This window comes from Diadema setosum, chromosome 15 (assembly GCF_964275005.1).
Source record: "Diadema setosum chromosome 15, eeDiaSeto1, whole genome shotgun sequence".
Lineage (NCBI taxonomy): Eukaryota > Metazoa > Echinodermata > Echinoidea > Diadematoida > Diadematidae > Diadema > Diadema setosum.
The window spans coordinates 1,427,570-1,443,056 of record NC_092699.1 but is presented as its reverse complement, the minus strand read 5'-3'; the positions used below and the strand labels follow the sequence as shown (position 1 = coordinate 1,443,056).

The 15,487-nt window shown below is 38.4% G+C and overlaps 1 protein-coding gene across 5 annotated transcripts in view; it reads right to left on the bottom strand.

Annotated features, from left to right (window-relative positions):
* Positions 1-15,487, bottom strand: part of LOC140239332 (chromodomain-helicase-DNA-binding protein 4-like) — a 54,588-nt gene that overhangs the window by 24,341 nt on the left and 14,760 nt on the right. For 4 of the 5 annotated variants that reach the window (XM_072319211.1, XM_072319208.1, XM_072319210.1 and 1 more), the window contains exons 9-28: positions 14,761-14,988; positions 14,162-14,338; positions 13,030-13,257; positions 12,396-12,532; positions 11,877-11,985; positions 11,171-11,362; positions 10,422-10,558; positions 9,729-9,930; positions 9,379-9,500; positions 8,726-8,899; positions 7,845-7,989; positions 7,065-7,196; positions 6,446-6,563; positions 5,683-5,900; positions 3,986-4,130; positions 2,977-3,146; positions 2,380-2,566; positions 1,684-1,779; positions 1,392-1,468; positions 839-972 (exon numbers count right to left, since the gene is read on the bottom strand). In XM_072319211.1, coding sequence (XP_072175312.1) covers positions 839-972; positions 1,392-1,468; positions 1,684-1,779; positions 2,380-2,566; positions 2,977-3,146; positions 3,986-4,130; positions 5,683-5,900; positions 6,446-6,563; positions 7,065-7,196; positions 7,845-7,989; positions 8,726-8,899; positions 9,379-9,500; positions 9,729-9,930; positions 10,422-10,558; positions 11,171-11,362; positions 11,877-11,985; positions 12,396-12,532; positions 13,030-13,257; positions 14,162-14,338; positions 14,761-14,988 — 3,128 coding nt within the window. The remainder of the gene's footprint in view (positions 1-838; positions 973-1,391; positions 1,469-1,683; positions 1,780-2,379; positions 2,567-2,976; positions 3,147-3,985; positions 4,131-5,682; positions 5,901-6,445; positions 6,564-7,064; positions 7,197-7,844; positions 7,990-8,725; positions 8,900-9,378; positions 9,501-9,728; positions 9,931-10,421; positions 10,559-11,170; positions 11,363-11,876; positions 11,986-12,395; positions 12,533-13,029; positions 13,258-14,161; positions 14,339-14,760; positions 14,989-15,487) is intronic. The other variant, XM_072319209.1, reaches the window with a different exon arrangement.

Sequence of the window (15,487 nt, the reverse complement as noted above, 5' to 3'; positions counted from 1 at the left end):
TGTTTTTATTTTATATCAATCATTTTCACATTTGGCACAAAGGAAAAGCAAGTCAACCTTCATTATTTGTTATGGTTAAAATTTCTCAAGGTCAAAATGTGGGGGCGCTATTCATTACAATATAAAGAAACACATGAAACCTATGATGTATTGCTTGGGATAGGTACAAATATTGGTATCACATCTAATATTTCCATAATATTGGAATTCTGAGTTTGCAGATTGATAATATTATCAACAAGTGATATTACAGGCAAAGCTCGTGTGATAATGTCACAAAATAAAAGGGTATTCTTTGGAAATGCTGTATTTTAGATTATTTCTATTAGATCTATTGTTTGATGCCTACGTCATATAAAAATAAAGGAAATAATAAGAAGACCATTTCAGGGTAATATTCGACCATAATTACTTCACATTTTGGTCCTGCAGCAAATTACAGCCAAGAAAACCCTCATTTCATTCATTATTATATTGTTGATTGAAATTTGAACAGAAAAACATGCAAAATCTGATGAACATGGTTGTTAGTTTACGGTTGCCATGGCAACCAGCAATATCAGACAGAGCTAAATTATATATCAAAATGTTCGCAATAAGATTTTAGGAAAAGTCACCAAATTTGGTTGAAATCGGGTAAAGGGTGTAGGAGTGGCGAACGAAAATTTGGTAGGGGGGGGCACAATGCCCCCCCCTTGGGCTTTATAGGGTTAACCCACTGAAGACTAGTCATGAGTATACTCAGGCAAGTGTTTACAGGAAATGCATGTTATAGCTAAATCAGCTCATTCTCAACATGGTTAACACACTCTCCCTTCCTACTGAAGTGCCTCCTTACCTGAAGTGTCTCTCTGGTTTGCCTCTCAAGTCTCGTACTAACCACTGTGAGTTGTATGGGTCCTGGGGTGGCATACCCCATCGCATGATGGCATTCAGGAAAGCCTTGCGCTGGCGGGCACTGAACCCTAGCACCTGATAACACACACCAAAACACTGCATTAAAACAACTGGATTACATATCATCTCTTACACTTCAATTACAGTAGCTTACCATGTAGAAGAAACTCAAGAGTATTGAATATGACCAATAGAATATAATGTATGATTATAAAAACAGATATACAGTGTTCAGCTAAATGTCTTTAGATATGCACATATTTCAGAATATTGCATCTCGGCAAAACTACCATCATAAAAACACTGAATTCAGGCTTTGACACATGTGTAGCTCTGAATCTCAACTTTCATGTACATATCATAAGATGTGTCTGGTCAATAAGCAGCATAGAAGTGCTTTCAACTACATCACAATAAATACCACACTGCTAGCTTTTGCACATATGATACACACAATGAAATCTTCAAGGGAAGAAAGAAGTGAGATTACCAACCTCAATCTGACCACCAACTCTAGCCAGGAGTGGTGGCAGCTTGTCCCTGTCTCGCTCTGCTCGCCTGCTTCTTCTCACTGCAAGAAACAAAAATATGATACATATTACTTTCAGTTCAAAAAGCACAACTTCATAGTGGAGTTTATCGAGCCTTTTGTGAATACAACATATTGCACATACACACACAGACACATCAGATACTGTCAATCTCATTCATGAATGGTTTTTTACTAATACATTTTCTCTCTACATCTAAGAGTAAATGCACTCATCATCTGTGCGTGAAACGTACCGCCATCATTCTTGTCATCGTAGTCCTGATCATCTTCCTCATCGTCTGTGCCTCCAGAGTAGTCACTGAAGTTCTCACTCAGTTTATCATCCCAGACTGAAGGTTAGAAATAGGAAAAACATGATGGGTTGCAGCGCTGGCAGAACAGACTTACTACACAATACAGCCAAACTACATAGAATCTGATTTACTATGGTAATAAAGAATAGATAAACATTATGACCAACACAGAAATAGAAGCACTTTCATGATATGCTATTCCTATATCACAGAAAAGAAATTTGGACTACTGCTGTGGCATGCACTCACCTGTTGGTGCAACAGGTGTGCAACAGAATTTGAAAAACATTTGGTAAATATTGCAAACATTCTAGAATGGCATAAGAAAGAAAATAACATGACAAAATTCTGTATAATGATACATACTTGGATAAACTTAACATGTTCATAGCAGGCCACTATAACTTTTATCCCTGATTTTTATTCATAAATACTGATACCCATATTTACCCATATTCAAGGCACCAATACAAATTGGACGACAAATAAGAATGGAGTGAATGCTGCTGTATCATTGCCATACGACACAGAGGAGTATCAGATCAACTGGATCACATGCAATACTGCTAAAAGATGTCACTGCACCACAGGAAAAGAAGTGAAGGCAAGATACAGCAGGATGGGTAAGACACTTGCTACCTCTCATGTTGGAGTCCTCCTGTCCACCGTCATTGTAGTTGACTTGTCTCCTGATCCTCTTGCCCTTGCCCAGAGTTCTGGCTAGGTCCTCCTGCTGCTGTTCATAGTGATGTCTTAGCAGCTTCTCCCAGTAAGCTGGGTCTGAGGGTTCCAGCTCCTGTTTGATCACCTCTGTCTCTGGCTCCTGGTCCAAGGACAGAACCAAATACAAGGTTTAGATTGGCAAGAGTACTTCATCCAAGCAACATCATTCAGAAACTAGTTTCGTGCCAGACTTCAAGAATGTAACCTACAGAGACCACTCGTCAAGAGGAAATAGTTAGCATGTGATCCTATTCAGAAAAGCTGTGGATTCATTTTGTCATTTCAGTATTTAGTTCCATTTGATATGAATCATATGATGAAAACCCTCTTCTGCATCTTTAACCCTTTGCTTAATTCATCATATACAATCAGAGCATAGCTAGAGAGAAAAATGTGTAATCTGAATGCAACTTGGAATACTCCATGACAACATGGTAAATACAATGTCTAAGAAACTGCCTCTTCTCTACCCTTACAGTAACAATGAGGGCCCCTTCCAACAAGTCTCACCTCTTCCTCCTCCTCCTCCTCATCCTTGACCACATAGCTGGCCACCTTGAAGGAGTTGAGGTACTCATTGGACATATCATCCTTGATGACCTCCACATTGCCTTCCTTGGTCCTGTCTAGGAGATCCATCACAGTCTTGTCATCCCATTGAATGGTCCCTTCACCCTCCTCTGTGAATGGATCAAGACATGATATTACAATATGTCCATGTTTCATTCAAATTGATTGTCTTAACATAATTTCTGCACATATTTTATAGAAAACAATATTGGGTACCTTTACTGATTCCCAGAGTTGCAAACATTGGGAAAATATCACAACCAAAATCTGGCAACCTTGTTGAACCTGATAATAATTTGCTTTCACTAAATTTGAGCAAACATTCATCCTCAAATTGCACAGATATTTTTCTTTCACACGACAACAGAAAGTGTATGATCACATCTTGCAAGAGGTTCTGATTAGTAACTCTCTAAAAGAAGCAAATTTCCTTAGTTCACAATAATACATGGGGGTGAAGCAAGATTTTGTCTGTAGACTTCAACAAATTTACTAGATGGATCAGGGAGGTCATTCACATCTAGCAGGACATGAGCACTCCAAGAATCATGGCATGGAGCAATACAAATTTCCGATGTACTTTCTCATTTTCTCGAACTGCAAGACTGCGAACACCCCATCTACAGAGAGTCAATACCAATCTCACAAAGCCCGAGGAGACCAGTGGGTGAACACTCACGAAGGTAAAATCAAATTCTGATTATGAACTAAAAAGAATTGCTGCTACTAGCACGAGGGAATAATTTTCCAACTCAAATTTGATTAGTAATATTAGTTCATGAATAATATTTCATATGGATTCCTGTATACTTCTATAGAAGGAGACTGCTATACAAAAGATAGTTTGTGTAGCAGTGGTATAAAGAATGCATGGCAAAGTGCAATGCGATACTAGGAAAATTACTCCCTGTAGCACATGATCACAGTATAAGTTATCTATGTGACTGACCTGGTCCTTCATCATCCTTGAAGAGCTGCTCTGTACCAAACTTGAGGATGTCATCTAGCTCCTTCTTGGACATAGCTCCCTTGGCCTGGGACCCCAGTCCTGGTCTGACCACCAGATGGGTCAACATCATCTTCTTCTTGGCAACCTGCCAACCAACACACAACAAAATGACTGTGTCAAAACACAATGTATCCATTCACACACAAAGGGTCTATATCAGACTGCAATACAGTGCACTCCCGTTACAACGAACACGGTTATAACGAAATTTCGTTATAACGAAGTAAAACTTCTGGTCCCAAAATTATCACCATTAAAGTCTATGGTACAAAATTCGCTTATAACGAACACGGTTATAGCGAAATTTCCGTTATAACGAAGTCTTTTCCGAGCGCCACAGACAAAGAAAAACAAGAGAAATGTGCTCCGTTATAACGAAATGCGAATTGCTTTCGAAAATACGTAGCGGAACAAGCATTTACAGCGTCTCTGCATGGGCAAATGCTTCACATCACTACGTGTTCGCTCCTTGTGTCATGCACAGTTTCTGAAGGGAGCGTTTAATATAGTAATACAATAACCCCAAGGCACATTTTACATAGCTTTCCAGTGTATGCTAAGGATTCAACAAACAGAATATGATATATATGCATGGTTTCCTTGTTTTCGTTATATATTGTATTGTTCGGTTATAACGAAATTTCGTTATAACGAAAGAAAACTGCCGGTCCCGAGCATTTCGTTATAACGGGAGTGCACTGTACATAGGCAATACAAATCGCATCACCTCTCCACAATTTCCATATTGAATATCTCTTTACATCACAATGTGAATCTTTTCAATATATTCTGATCACACAATATTAAGCATATCCTTATCACTTCTCACAATCCTGTCTGTGAAGACTGTGTTAAATGGGTTATAATTTCATGCAGTCTACAGAATCTTAAGGAAAAAAAAATCATCACCTTTAAAAGTATTGTCCTCTCAGCAACCTGGCCTAAACAAAAACTGAACATCAATGGTTCACATTTCTATTATACTATTGTAGAATCACAGATAATGACAACTACAAAGGAATTAAAGGCAGAATTTACCATTTCAGATGAAACAAAAACCCAACATTAGTGCTTTAAAATAGTTCTAAAATGTGAGGTAGGGATAGAAACAACCACTGTAAAAATTTGAATCCGTATAATCGATGCTAAGTATTGTTGAATACACAAAATGTGAACAATAATTATAATAAGAATGCTTCCAGACTAAACCGTATACAGTTATGGTTTATTGAGAAAAATGCTGATATCTCCTCATATTTTAGGCTTTATTGCAAAAATCTTATATGGTAGGATGTTTTGTGATACAACAGACCTACACATATGCATCAAATGTGATATCTTGAACATTTTTGAAATCACTGCTCCCAATGGTAAACTGGACCTTTAAATCTTATGACTATTGACTGCCCTTCCAGCAGATCACAATGACAAAAATATCAGATGATCAAATTCACCTCAAACTAAAACTATTTAGCAGCAGATATGCATATAGTTTAGTCAAATTGACATAACTGACATCATTCAATACCTGAGCATAAGTAGGAGCTCTAAAAAATCTTTAAATATCTGACTCTCTTTACTATACAGAGAAAAATGAAGACAATTTGTGCATCTTGCTGACAATCTCTTCCTGTTACCTGAGTGATTCTCTCTTCCACAGAAGCCCTGGTCACAAAGCGATAGATCATGACCTTGTTGGACTGTCCAATACGATGGGCCCTGCTGAAGGCCTGGATGTCATTGTGAGGGTTCCAGTCCGAGTCATAGATGATGACAGTATCTGCAGTAGCCAGATTGATACCAAGACCTCCAGCACGTGTTGAGAGCAAAAAGACAAACTGTTCTGCACCAGGAGCTGTAGAGTAGAAAAACCAATGCAAGCAAGTTTATGGATCAGTTCAAAATTATAGAGTGGTTTGATCATGCATGTTCCTTATCTTTAGAGTGCCACTGAACAAAAATAGTTGTAAATGCAGTCTCTTTATCAAAGTTTGCTCTGAATCTCCAAATTTAATAACTATTTCATTCATCAAAGCTTTTTTTTAAAAAACTTTCAGAAAGGAGAGATCATCCAGCAAGTGAAGATAAATATTCAGCTCTATTGTTACAGCCCACACACTTCAAAGAAGACTTTCAAACATTGTACATAATCAAAGCACCTGAAGGCATTTAACAATGAGCACTGTGAACTCTGTGAATTATATAAATGAATGAATGAATATAAGCACACATGCAAATCTAAATACACACATACAGACTTACATGCAATTGTACAGACAGATGCATATGAATACACACATATACACATATCAAATATTAAATACATATATTACATTCACGTGTCAATCACAATAATCATCCACAAGATCAACACAAGCTGAGTGAGAAAGTTCAGCTTACCATTGAATCTGTCAATAGCTTCCTGCCTAAGACCTCCTGTTACGCTACCATCAATCCTTTCATACTTGTAGCCTTCTCCCTCCAAGAAGTCTTCCAACAGATCCAACATCCTCGTCATCTGTCAACAAGGGGAATCAAAGAAAACATGTCATGTATCAACGATGCATGGATAGTGATTTTATACAGTCATTCAAACTCATTGTCAAAAGCAGATGTTCAGAATAACAGGTAGTATGATATCCACATGTGACAATCTTATGTATGTATCAAGATACATCTTGATTATTACAAAATACATAACCCTGTGACATTAACAATATCTTCATACCAAATGCAAATGGACAGCCAATGGACGAATGCACTGTTAACTTTCTAATTATATGTTGAACTCCAGATATCTTGGCACTTATAACAATGTTGGTTCAGCTTCATGAGTACTAAATTGGATAATAAACATGATATTGCATCTAAACATTAATGGACAAATGGCACTCATGCACTGCCTGATAATGGAGTAAAGCTTTGAGTAATGACAGTTTGTAAAATCACTTAGATACTGTGACCGTGTGGTCCATGAAGATGGATGAAATGATCCCAGTGTCACACACACGCAACTTACTTGAGAGAAGATGAGAACTCGATGGTTGTCTTTTCTCAAGAATTTCAGCATCTTGGTGAGCAGCAGCAGTTTACCACAGGCTTTGGTCAGTGCACTCACTTCAAACGCCCCATTAGTCAGTCTTTGTGCCTCCTGTATGGTAAAACATGTAACAAACTTCTAGTTGATTTACAGCCTCAGAGTATTAGCCACAGCACACGTTACATGTGCAATGATATTGCAAAAACATAAAATGGTTTCATTTTACCTTTTCACTTTCAACAAGTCTCATGACTGAAGCAAATCTAGATTTCTTGATAGAAACCTCATCATGACTCAATCACTTCTCCCACTGCATTAAGCAGCTGCATTAAGCAGCATCATGAGGAACAAGTATTGTCATGAACACAGTTGCAGGAACCTACACTGACAATTTGACAACTGAATTCAGTTCATGAAAGACATTGCTAAACATCATTGCATTACATCATATTTTTATCCCAGGCAGACATCACAAAATAATCCACAGTGAATAATATATTGCTAACATATAAAATCATATGACAATATAACCATAATTACTTTATGGAATTCTAATATTCTGAACATCACAATGAGTTATACAACAACAACAACAAAAAAACCCACACACACACACATACACACATGAAAAAAGGTCTGTACTTTGGTGAGATATGTCATATGTTCCTGCTTACATGCATTATCAATGAGAAATAATACTATATTCTCTTTGCAGAACAGACACCCAAAGATATTCACAAGCAATCCACTCCTACTCACCGCAGCAGCTGTAGGGAAGAGGTACGGGTGATTGCAGCACTTCTTCAGGTCCATCATGATGTTTAGCAGCGACACACTGCCACCACCACCACTCTTGGAATTCAGCGCCTCAAAGTTTCGGGTCAGGATATATTTGTAGTACTTCCTACAGCACAGAATGACAGCAACACACCGTATTACAAGACTGAAATACCTCTCTTGTCTCTGGGAAGCACCAATTTCTCATCAAGGCTTAACAAATCATTTTGCTACCGGGAACAGAACACAGATTATACATTGCCATCATAGCACTTACACAATACTAACTTAGCTTACATCATTTGAGCTATACAGCTGTCAAGCCAGTGACCAACTGGTAAAGTGTACCACTGTGAGATATCGCAAGAGGAAATATGCATGGTTGAGAATCAACAATTTTTCTTTCTACATTCTACTACAGCATAAAACTACATTTTGGACAGCATCACAACTGGACACTGGCAACAGCTGCTGTCATGATCCTAAGAAAAACTTTCCCTATGCAGAGAGGGCAGAAGCAAGTTGTCCTGATGTCAAATTTTCCTTCCATATTTCATTCACTTGTCCATCATTCATAACCTGAAATTGGGACAACGGGGAAAAAAGGTCACTACACGGTCTATGATGTAACATCAGAATCAACCTTTCAAATTCCATAGTCGGCAGAGATATTTTCTGTAAAATATCGGTATTCAAAGAATTTATGACATAAATCTCGTGATAAGTGTCTTCATTTCATCCAGCTGATTATTCTCTGTCAGTTAATCATCTGCCTACTGTTGGCTGATCTTCTTTACACAGAATCATCTCTACAAAGAAGGCGATAACATAAAGCTGAAGTAAAAAGGATGATAGCTGCTTACTTCTGGAGTGGACTGAGCTCCACACGGACAATGAACTCGCTCTTGGACGGCATGCCCTTGAGTACGTCCGCCTTGAGACGACGGAGCATGTGAGGTCCAAGGAGGTCATGAAGCTTCTTGATCTGATCTTCCTTCGAGATGTCCTCAAACTCGTCCAGGAAATGCTGCAGGTTGCTGCACACAAAGACAAAAAAAAAAAAAATCAGAATTCCTTGCCATTGAAGATGTCCTTTCATCTGTGTGTCTAGAGTGTTACAATTCTTCAGTATTTCACTGTGATTCACATACTTTCGTAGTTAATGTTTACTTGTTTTGCTCAATTTTGTGCTTTTGTTTTGTTTTGCTAAATAGTTTAGCTACATGTTTAAAGACATGTTTGTGTAGTTATGCACTATCAATATCAGAAGATCTAATCTCAGCTGTAATCTTCACTGCCCTACCTTTTTTCTAATGCTTGTGCAAATTCCACAGCAAAAGCGTGGGGCATCAATATCAACATCAGTCACTACTTTGACACTAGCTACAAGACTACAGTGCATTCAAAACAAATTGACAGCAGTAGCACCTCCTGCTAATATACTGCATATACACAAATACATGAGTCAATTTCACAAGAAAGCCTTAACATGGGAGTTGCAGAAGGCGCAACTTACTTGAATTCTTCAGGACTCATGAAATTGAGCAGATGGAAGAGTTCCTCCAGATTGTTCTGTAGTGGTGTGCCAGTCAGCAGCAGCTTGAAGCGGATGTTGTAGCCACTCAGAACCCTGAAGAACTGCAGAGATCACGCAAACACACTTACCTCCAATGTCTGAAATATGCATCGAAAAACTGCTTTCACAGATATTACACTAACTAATTATACTAAATTAAAAATTATGCTAAACATGTACTGCTTTACTGCTTCATAGTAAATTACTGTATGGTCAACTGCTATATTCGTCATACACAGCATACTCTATGAAAATAACACATAATTAAAATGAAAGCCAAGATAGCTGACCTTTGATTGGTTGTTCTTCAGTCTATGGGCTTCGTCCACTACCAGTACATCCCAATTGACCGATTGCAATGTGGTGGAGTCAATGCTGACCAGTTCATAGGATGTCAGTAGAACATGGAACTTGACATGTGATCCCTGGCGCATCTTGTAGGCTTTCTTACCACCCTTCACTGCATCGTCCTCAAAGGAGAACTCATTTTCCCTGAGATGAGACACATACAGAACAGGAAAATTACTTGAGTGCAAGGCACAAACTAAATCTGGGAAACGGCCATATTATGTGGCAAACATGGCAGTATTTCTGCCACAACACTATCAACGATCTAAGATACAACTGGACAAGAATACGAGAAACAGAGAGGAAATAGCAGGAGCTGAGATCAGGAATTGAAGTATTATCAAAAGTTTTGAACACTACAAAATTTACAAGGATCTCCATAACTATTAGCTCCGTAAGTATGCCTAGTATTCATGTATGCATTCACACACACATTCACACAAACACATGTTTGACACGAGATGCTCTTTACTTTTATACACAACAGAGTTCTTGTTTTTGCGTATCATACTAGAGGTATTACATGAATGATTTACCCATAGCTCCACAAAGCTGTTATTCAATGCACATGTAACAAGCAAACCTCTGGCACACCAATAGGAAATAGATAATTTTTCATAGTTCGGTTCATTTACCTGATGACTGCTCTGCTGTCCTTGTCTCCAGTGTATGTGACGACATAGAAGTCTGGTGCCCAGAACTCAAATTCTCTCTCCCAGTTGATGATGGTTGAGAGAGGGGCACTGACCAGGAAAGGTCCCTTGGTGTGGCCCTGTGGATTCATGAGATGGTAATAACAGATGTCATTCTTAGTAAACTGGATACAGTCCAAGTCCTTTCTACACTTCTGTATTTGGGGCAGCATCACACTAAACAAGGCAATTATAACTATAACCACTGATTCAAAACACATATCAATAATTCATATTTCTTAATCTATAAAATATTGTAAGCTTGCTGATGGAGCCTCTTTATGCTTCTCTTTACACTTCTCTTTACTTTAATAATTTGTTCATAATCCTGCTGATACCATGGCTCCTTATCACTTACTTGCTAGCTTTAAAACCATTTCTAGATGAGGCCCAGTTACATCAAATCCTCACATTTTGTTTTGTTTTCACATATCTACTTTTCTCACTACTGAGTCCAATATCACCAGTATGCAAAGACATACACAGTCAAACCTGTCTATAGCGGCCACCCAAGGGAGGTGAAATAAGTGGCTGCTATAGACAGGGTCTGTAACATGGCTCTCCTTTCGGGGGGGATCTTTTAGTGGCTGTATGTCACAGGTGGCCACTGTTAACAAGGAAGGTTTGACTGTTTTACTTTCCTAGGATTACTGATTGGTCCAGTATGACAGAGAGCTTGGAATGCTACCAACCTCCTTGTAGAGAGAGTAGAGGAATGCGATAGTCTGAATAGTCTTCCCTAGACCCATCTCATCAGCCAGGATGGTGGAGATGTCATGAGCCCAAGAGTATCGCAGCCAATTCAGTCCCTCCAGCTGGTAGTCATGCAGCTTGCCTCCACATGCATCAATGTACTGAGGCTGCACCTCTAGCTTCTTACGCAGCTGCACACATACAATCAGAGGGTGAGAGTACATGTAAATATAAATAAAGGCATAAAATAATATAAATACAGACTAAGTAAAATAAATAAGATATAAAGACATACAAGATAAATATAATGAATATTAGACTATGTAAAACAAATGTAAAGACATACACTGTTGATGAAAACTGCTGATATCACATCAGATAATGGCTATCTTAATTCTTGAATGTCTTCAAGATATTTAAGTGATGTCAAGGAATTTCAAAACAATGCATGCCTGAGTCTCATTGCAAAAATGATGATCATCGAACTCATGTGAGCTGAGAAATGATGATAAAGTAAAAAATTGGTATGTTTTTGAAAAGACATCTCAGAGTAGACATTAGAAAATCAGTCTCTGCATCCTCACATAAGAGGTTTAGGTACTAGCTCTGTACAGGTGAAAAAAAAAAATAATAATTGCATTTCTTGATGAAGTGAATAAGTGCCAAATATATAAAGAGAAAGCAGAGATGAACGACCAAACTCACATCTGAAGTGGGTTCCAATTTCTGCACAATCCTGATTTCCTTTTCTCGTGATTTCTTGGATTTCCCTTTACTCTTCTTCTTCTTCACAGGTTCTCCAAACATCAATGCCCTGAAGAAAAAGAAGACAAATGTTGTTAAACTAAATAGTAATCTGAGACTAGTTTCAGAAAATGTACTGTATATGCCATGAATCTATTCAGTCTAATTTTTCACAAATAGGGACTTCCCAACAATTTCGAGAGTGATTAAATTCCTGATTGTACAATACAGTACTGAAGAGAGAAATGTATGCATGCATGTCATATTCACGTTGGGATCAGTTAATATTTTCTAGTGTTTTTAAATTAGCGCATAGCATCCAACTCACAAAATTCATGAAAATACAAAGAGTATTTATTAAACTTTTAATCATATAAAAATTACATATGAAGAGATAACTTTATGCCCAGTAAAGGTCAGATTACTTGCATGGCAGTACGGAGGGACAGAACAATACCTATGGGTCAAAGCAAAGCTTACTTGAGGTCATAGAAGAACTGGATCTGTTTGGGTCCTTCAGGAATCTTACGAACAAACTCCTCTTCTTCCCACGTGGAGCCGTCATAGTTGAGAAGTTTCCACTTGATCAGGAAGGATGTCTGGTTGTATCTATCAGTCTGCCAGGAAGAGGAAATAAAGTATGTCAATGTGGATAAGATATAGGTTTAACTCATGACAGCTTGATTACCAAGCTGAAACAACACATGTCAACATGGCCAGTGATACACAGCTGTGGAAGATTTAGTGCATTCAGCTCATGGGGACTTATTACATTAGCCTTGACATAAATCTAAATAGTAATTAGATTATCAAGAATATGTATGGACTGTGTTGACCACCTCTTTCATATTTCACTCCAGAAGACTCACCCAACCATCAAACACACACACACACACATGCACAAACACATGCAAGCATTAATACTTTGTCAATATCCACAAAATGTAAGAATCAACACCTTTTGCATAATATCAAATTATATATAAACCAACATATATTTTAGTACATATAAATAGAACACCCATGATATTCACAAAAATGTGTTCATTCACACATATGCAGTGAAGTATGTTGAAGTCAAGGAAGCCTGTAGTGAGTTCTGAATTGTACAAACCTTGCTGTTGATGATCCTATGTATCTGCATCCACTCTGGCTGTACTCCATACTGCACAAACTTCTCTACGGTTGCTAGGATATCAGCATCCACCTGATCTTCCTCCTCCTCCTCCTCCGTGTCATCACCCTTCTTCTCAGAGTCTGTCTCAGATTTATCTTCTTTTTCTTCCTTCTCTCCATCCACAGCTTCTTTGGGTTCTTCAGTCTCCTCACCTTCCTTTGCCTCCTGAGAAGAAAAAGAGAGGAATTCACTTACTATAACACAAAGCATTAAAGATGAGTACAATACTGCCTCCTGCAAAATTTCTTGGCATAGGCATGAAAATATGGGCCATACCAAGTTTGAACTCCATTCATGTTCTACAAGAACAGTTATTCTACAACGGCATTGCAGTGATCAATGCAATAACAGATGAATCAGATTGTTCATACTTATGAACATATATGGACTTAAATGCAATTCCTTCTCAACATGCTACATTTAAATGACCCCACTTCTATCAATTTCAATACATAACGAAGTGTAAAGTTGAAGCAGAACAGAAGATGCATTCATCTCACAGTGAATATTAATGTTTTTGTACTGCACTGGTCTGTGGGTTGTTTTAGTGGTGATATATTTCAGAAGTCATGGTGCATTACTATTCACATGTTCATTTACTAGGCAAATGACAGATATGTGGGGCACAGGTCAATGCCTTAAAATTTCTTATTAGCTGGCTGGCTCTTCTACTTTTTTTTTTTCTTTGTCCATTTTGTAATTTACACTGATGACCAAATTTTAGTCAAACAGCAACAGCAGGATCACAGCTGGTTATATGTCATGTCACATTCAAAGATGACATAATTATACAGCCTTCCTAATGAGCAGTAGTTATGACAACACTTACAGATGCATGGGGCATCTCAAGACACATTGTAAGAAGACCAATAGAGAAACAAAGCAGATATGCAATGCTGCACACTGGCACTGGTCTGAAAGTCCCTGACCAGTAAAAATCACTGTCGGACCAGTAACTTTTTCAGGAATGGACCAGTAAAAGATGGAGAAACTGGACACCTGCTGGTCCGACAGACAGGTCAGACCTGTAGAAAAATAGGTTAGTGTGCAGCTCTGTGATATGACATACCGTTTCTTTCTCATCCTCAGGTTTCTTGTGCTCCTTCTCACCATCATGGTCCTGATGATGTTTGGCTTCCTTCCTCTTCGCCCTGGCGATGCTTTCTTCGTCATCAAACGTTGGAGGGTCTTCCATGTCATTCTTACGAATGAAGTTTCTATGCAGGATGCTGTGGAATACTTCCATCTGGGAGAGACAAAAATCAGAGCATTATCACGATGGGAATTTAACAACATTCATAACTTAGGTCATTCTAATCATTTTGCTGATGTACAGTCATACACACATTCACAAGATTTCATTGCAATACGGCTGCATCTAGTCATTCTCATGTTACTTAGCTATAAAGAACAGACAACAAAAAGTATGACTAAGCAGGGGAGGATCCAGGAATTCTGTAAAGGACGGTAAAAAGAAGGTTTCTTTAAAACCTAAAGGGGGGTACCCGAACCCCATTTTTTTCTTTTTATTTCCCTTGCTTTAACAAAAGATAAACAGCGGCACAAGCCCAGAGTGCCCCCCTCTGGATCTGCCACTGCTATGTGAGATAAAAGTTTTGTCACATTTCAAATATGCAAAATATTGAAAGGAACCTAGCAGCAGCTCACCTGTAGCTCAGTGACCCACTCGCAATGCCAGTACGACATGCCATGGAACTTGCAGAAAAATTCTCGGATGGGTTTAGGTTTCAGCTCTCTGAGTTGTTTCAAGCGAGGATCTTCTTCCTTCTTCTCCTCTCCTTCCTGTGGTTCCTCCTCTGGCTCTTCAGGAGGCATCTCTGGAGTGTTCCATCTCCAGGTCAGGATCTTCTGGACTCTACCCAGCGGAGGTTCGCACTAATGTGTTCAAAGGAAGGCAGTACAGTGGACTCTCGTTATAACGAAGTCCTCGTGACTGGCAGTTTTCTCTCATTATATCGAAATTTCGAACCGAACAAGGAAGCAATACAGAACAAAGAGCGGGTAATGCTGAGGCCTGAATTTTTTTCTTTCATTGTAACCAGAATTTCGTTATAAATGTGTCCATTATAACCAGAATGCACTGTACTGTAGCTGTACTGCAGTTTTGTGTTTCATGATAATGACATGTGGTTAAACTGATCTGAAACAATATCTTCAGCGGTAAAAATTTTCCTAACATGCAAGGAAATCACTAGACAAATCTACTACTAATACCACTGACATATAAAGTGGTAAGTACAACAGACAGCTGGACACCATAATGGTTACTCTACAAAGGATACAGCACAAAGATTCAAGTACCATCCGGCTATTTATAACACTTCCAGTCAGAATTTTAGCCAAACGCTTACAACATGAAAGCAATGTATATCTA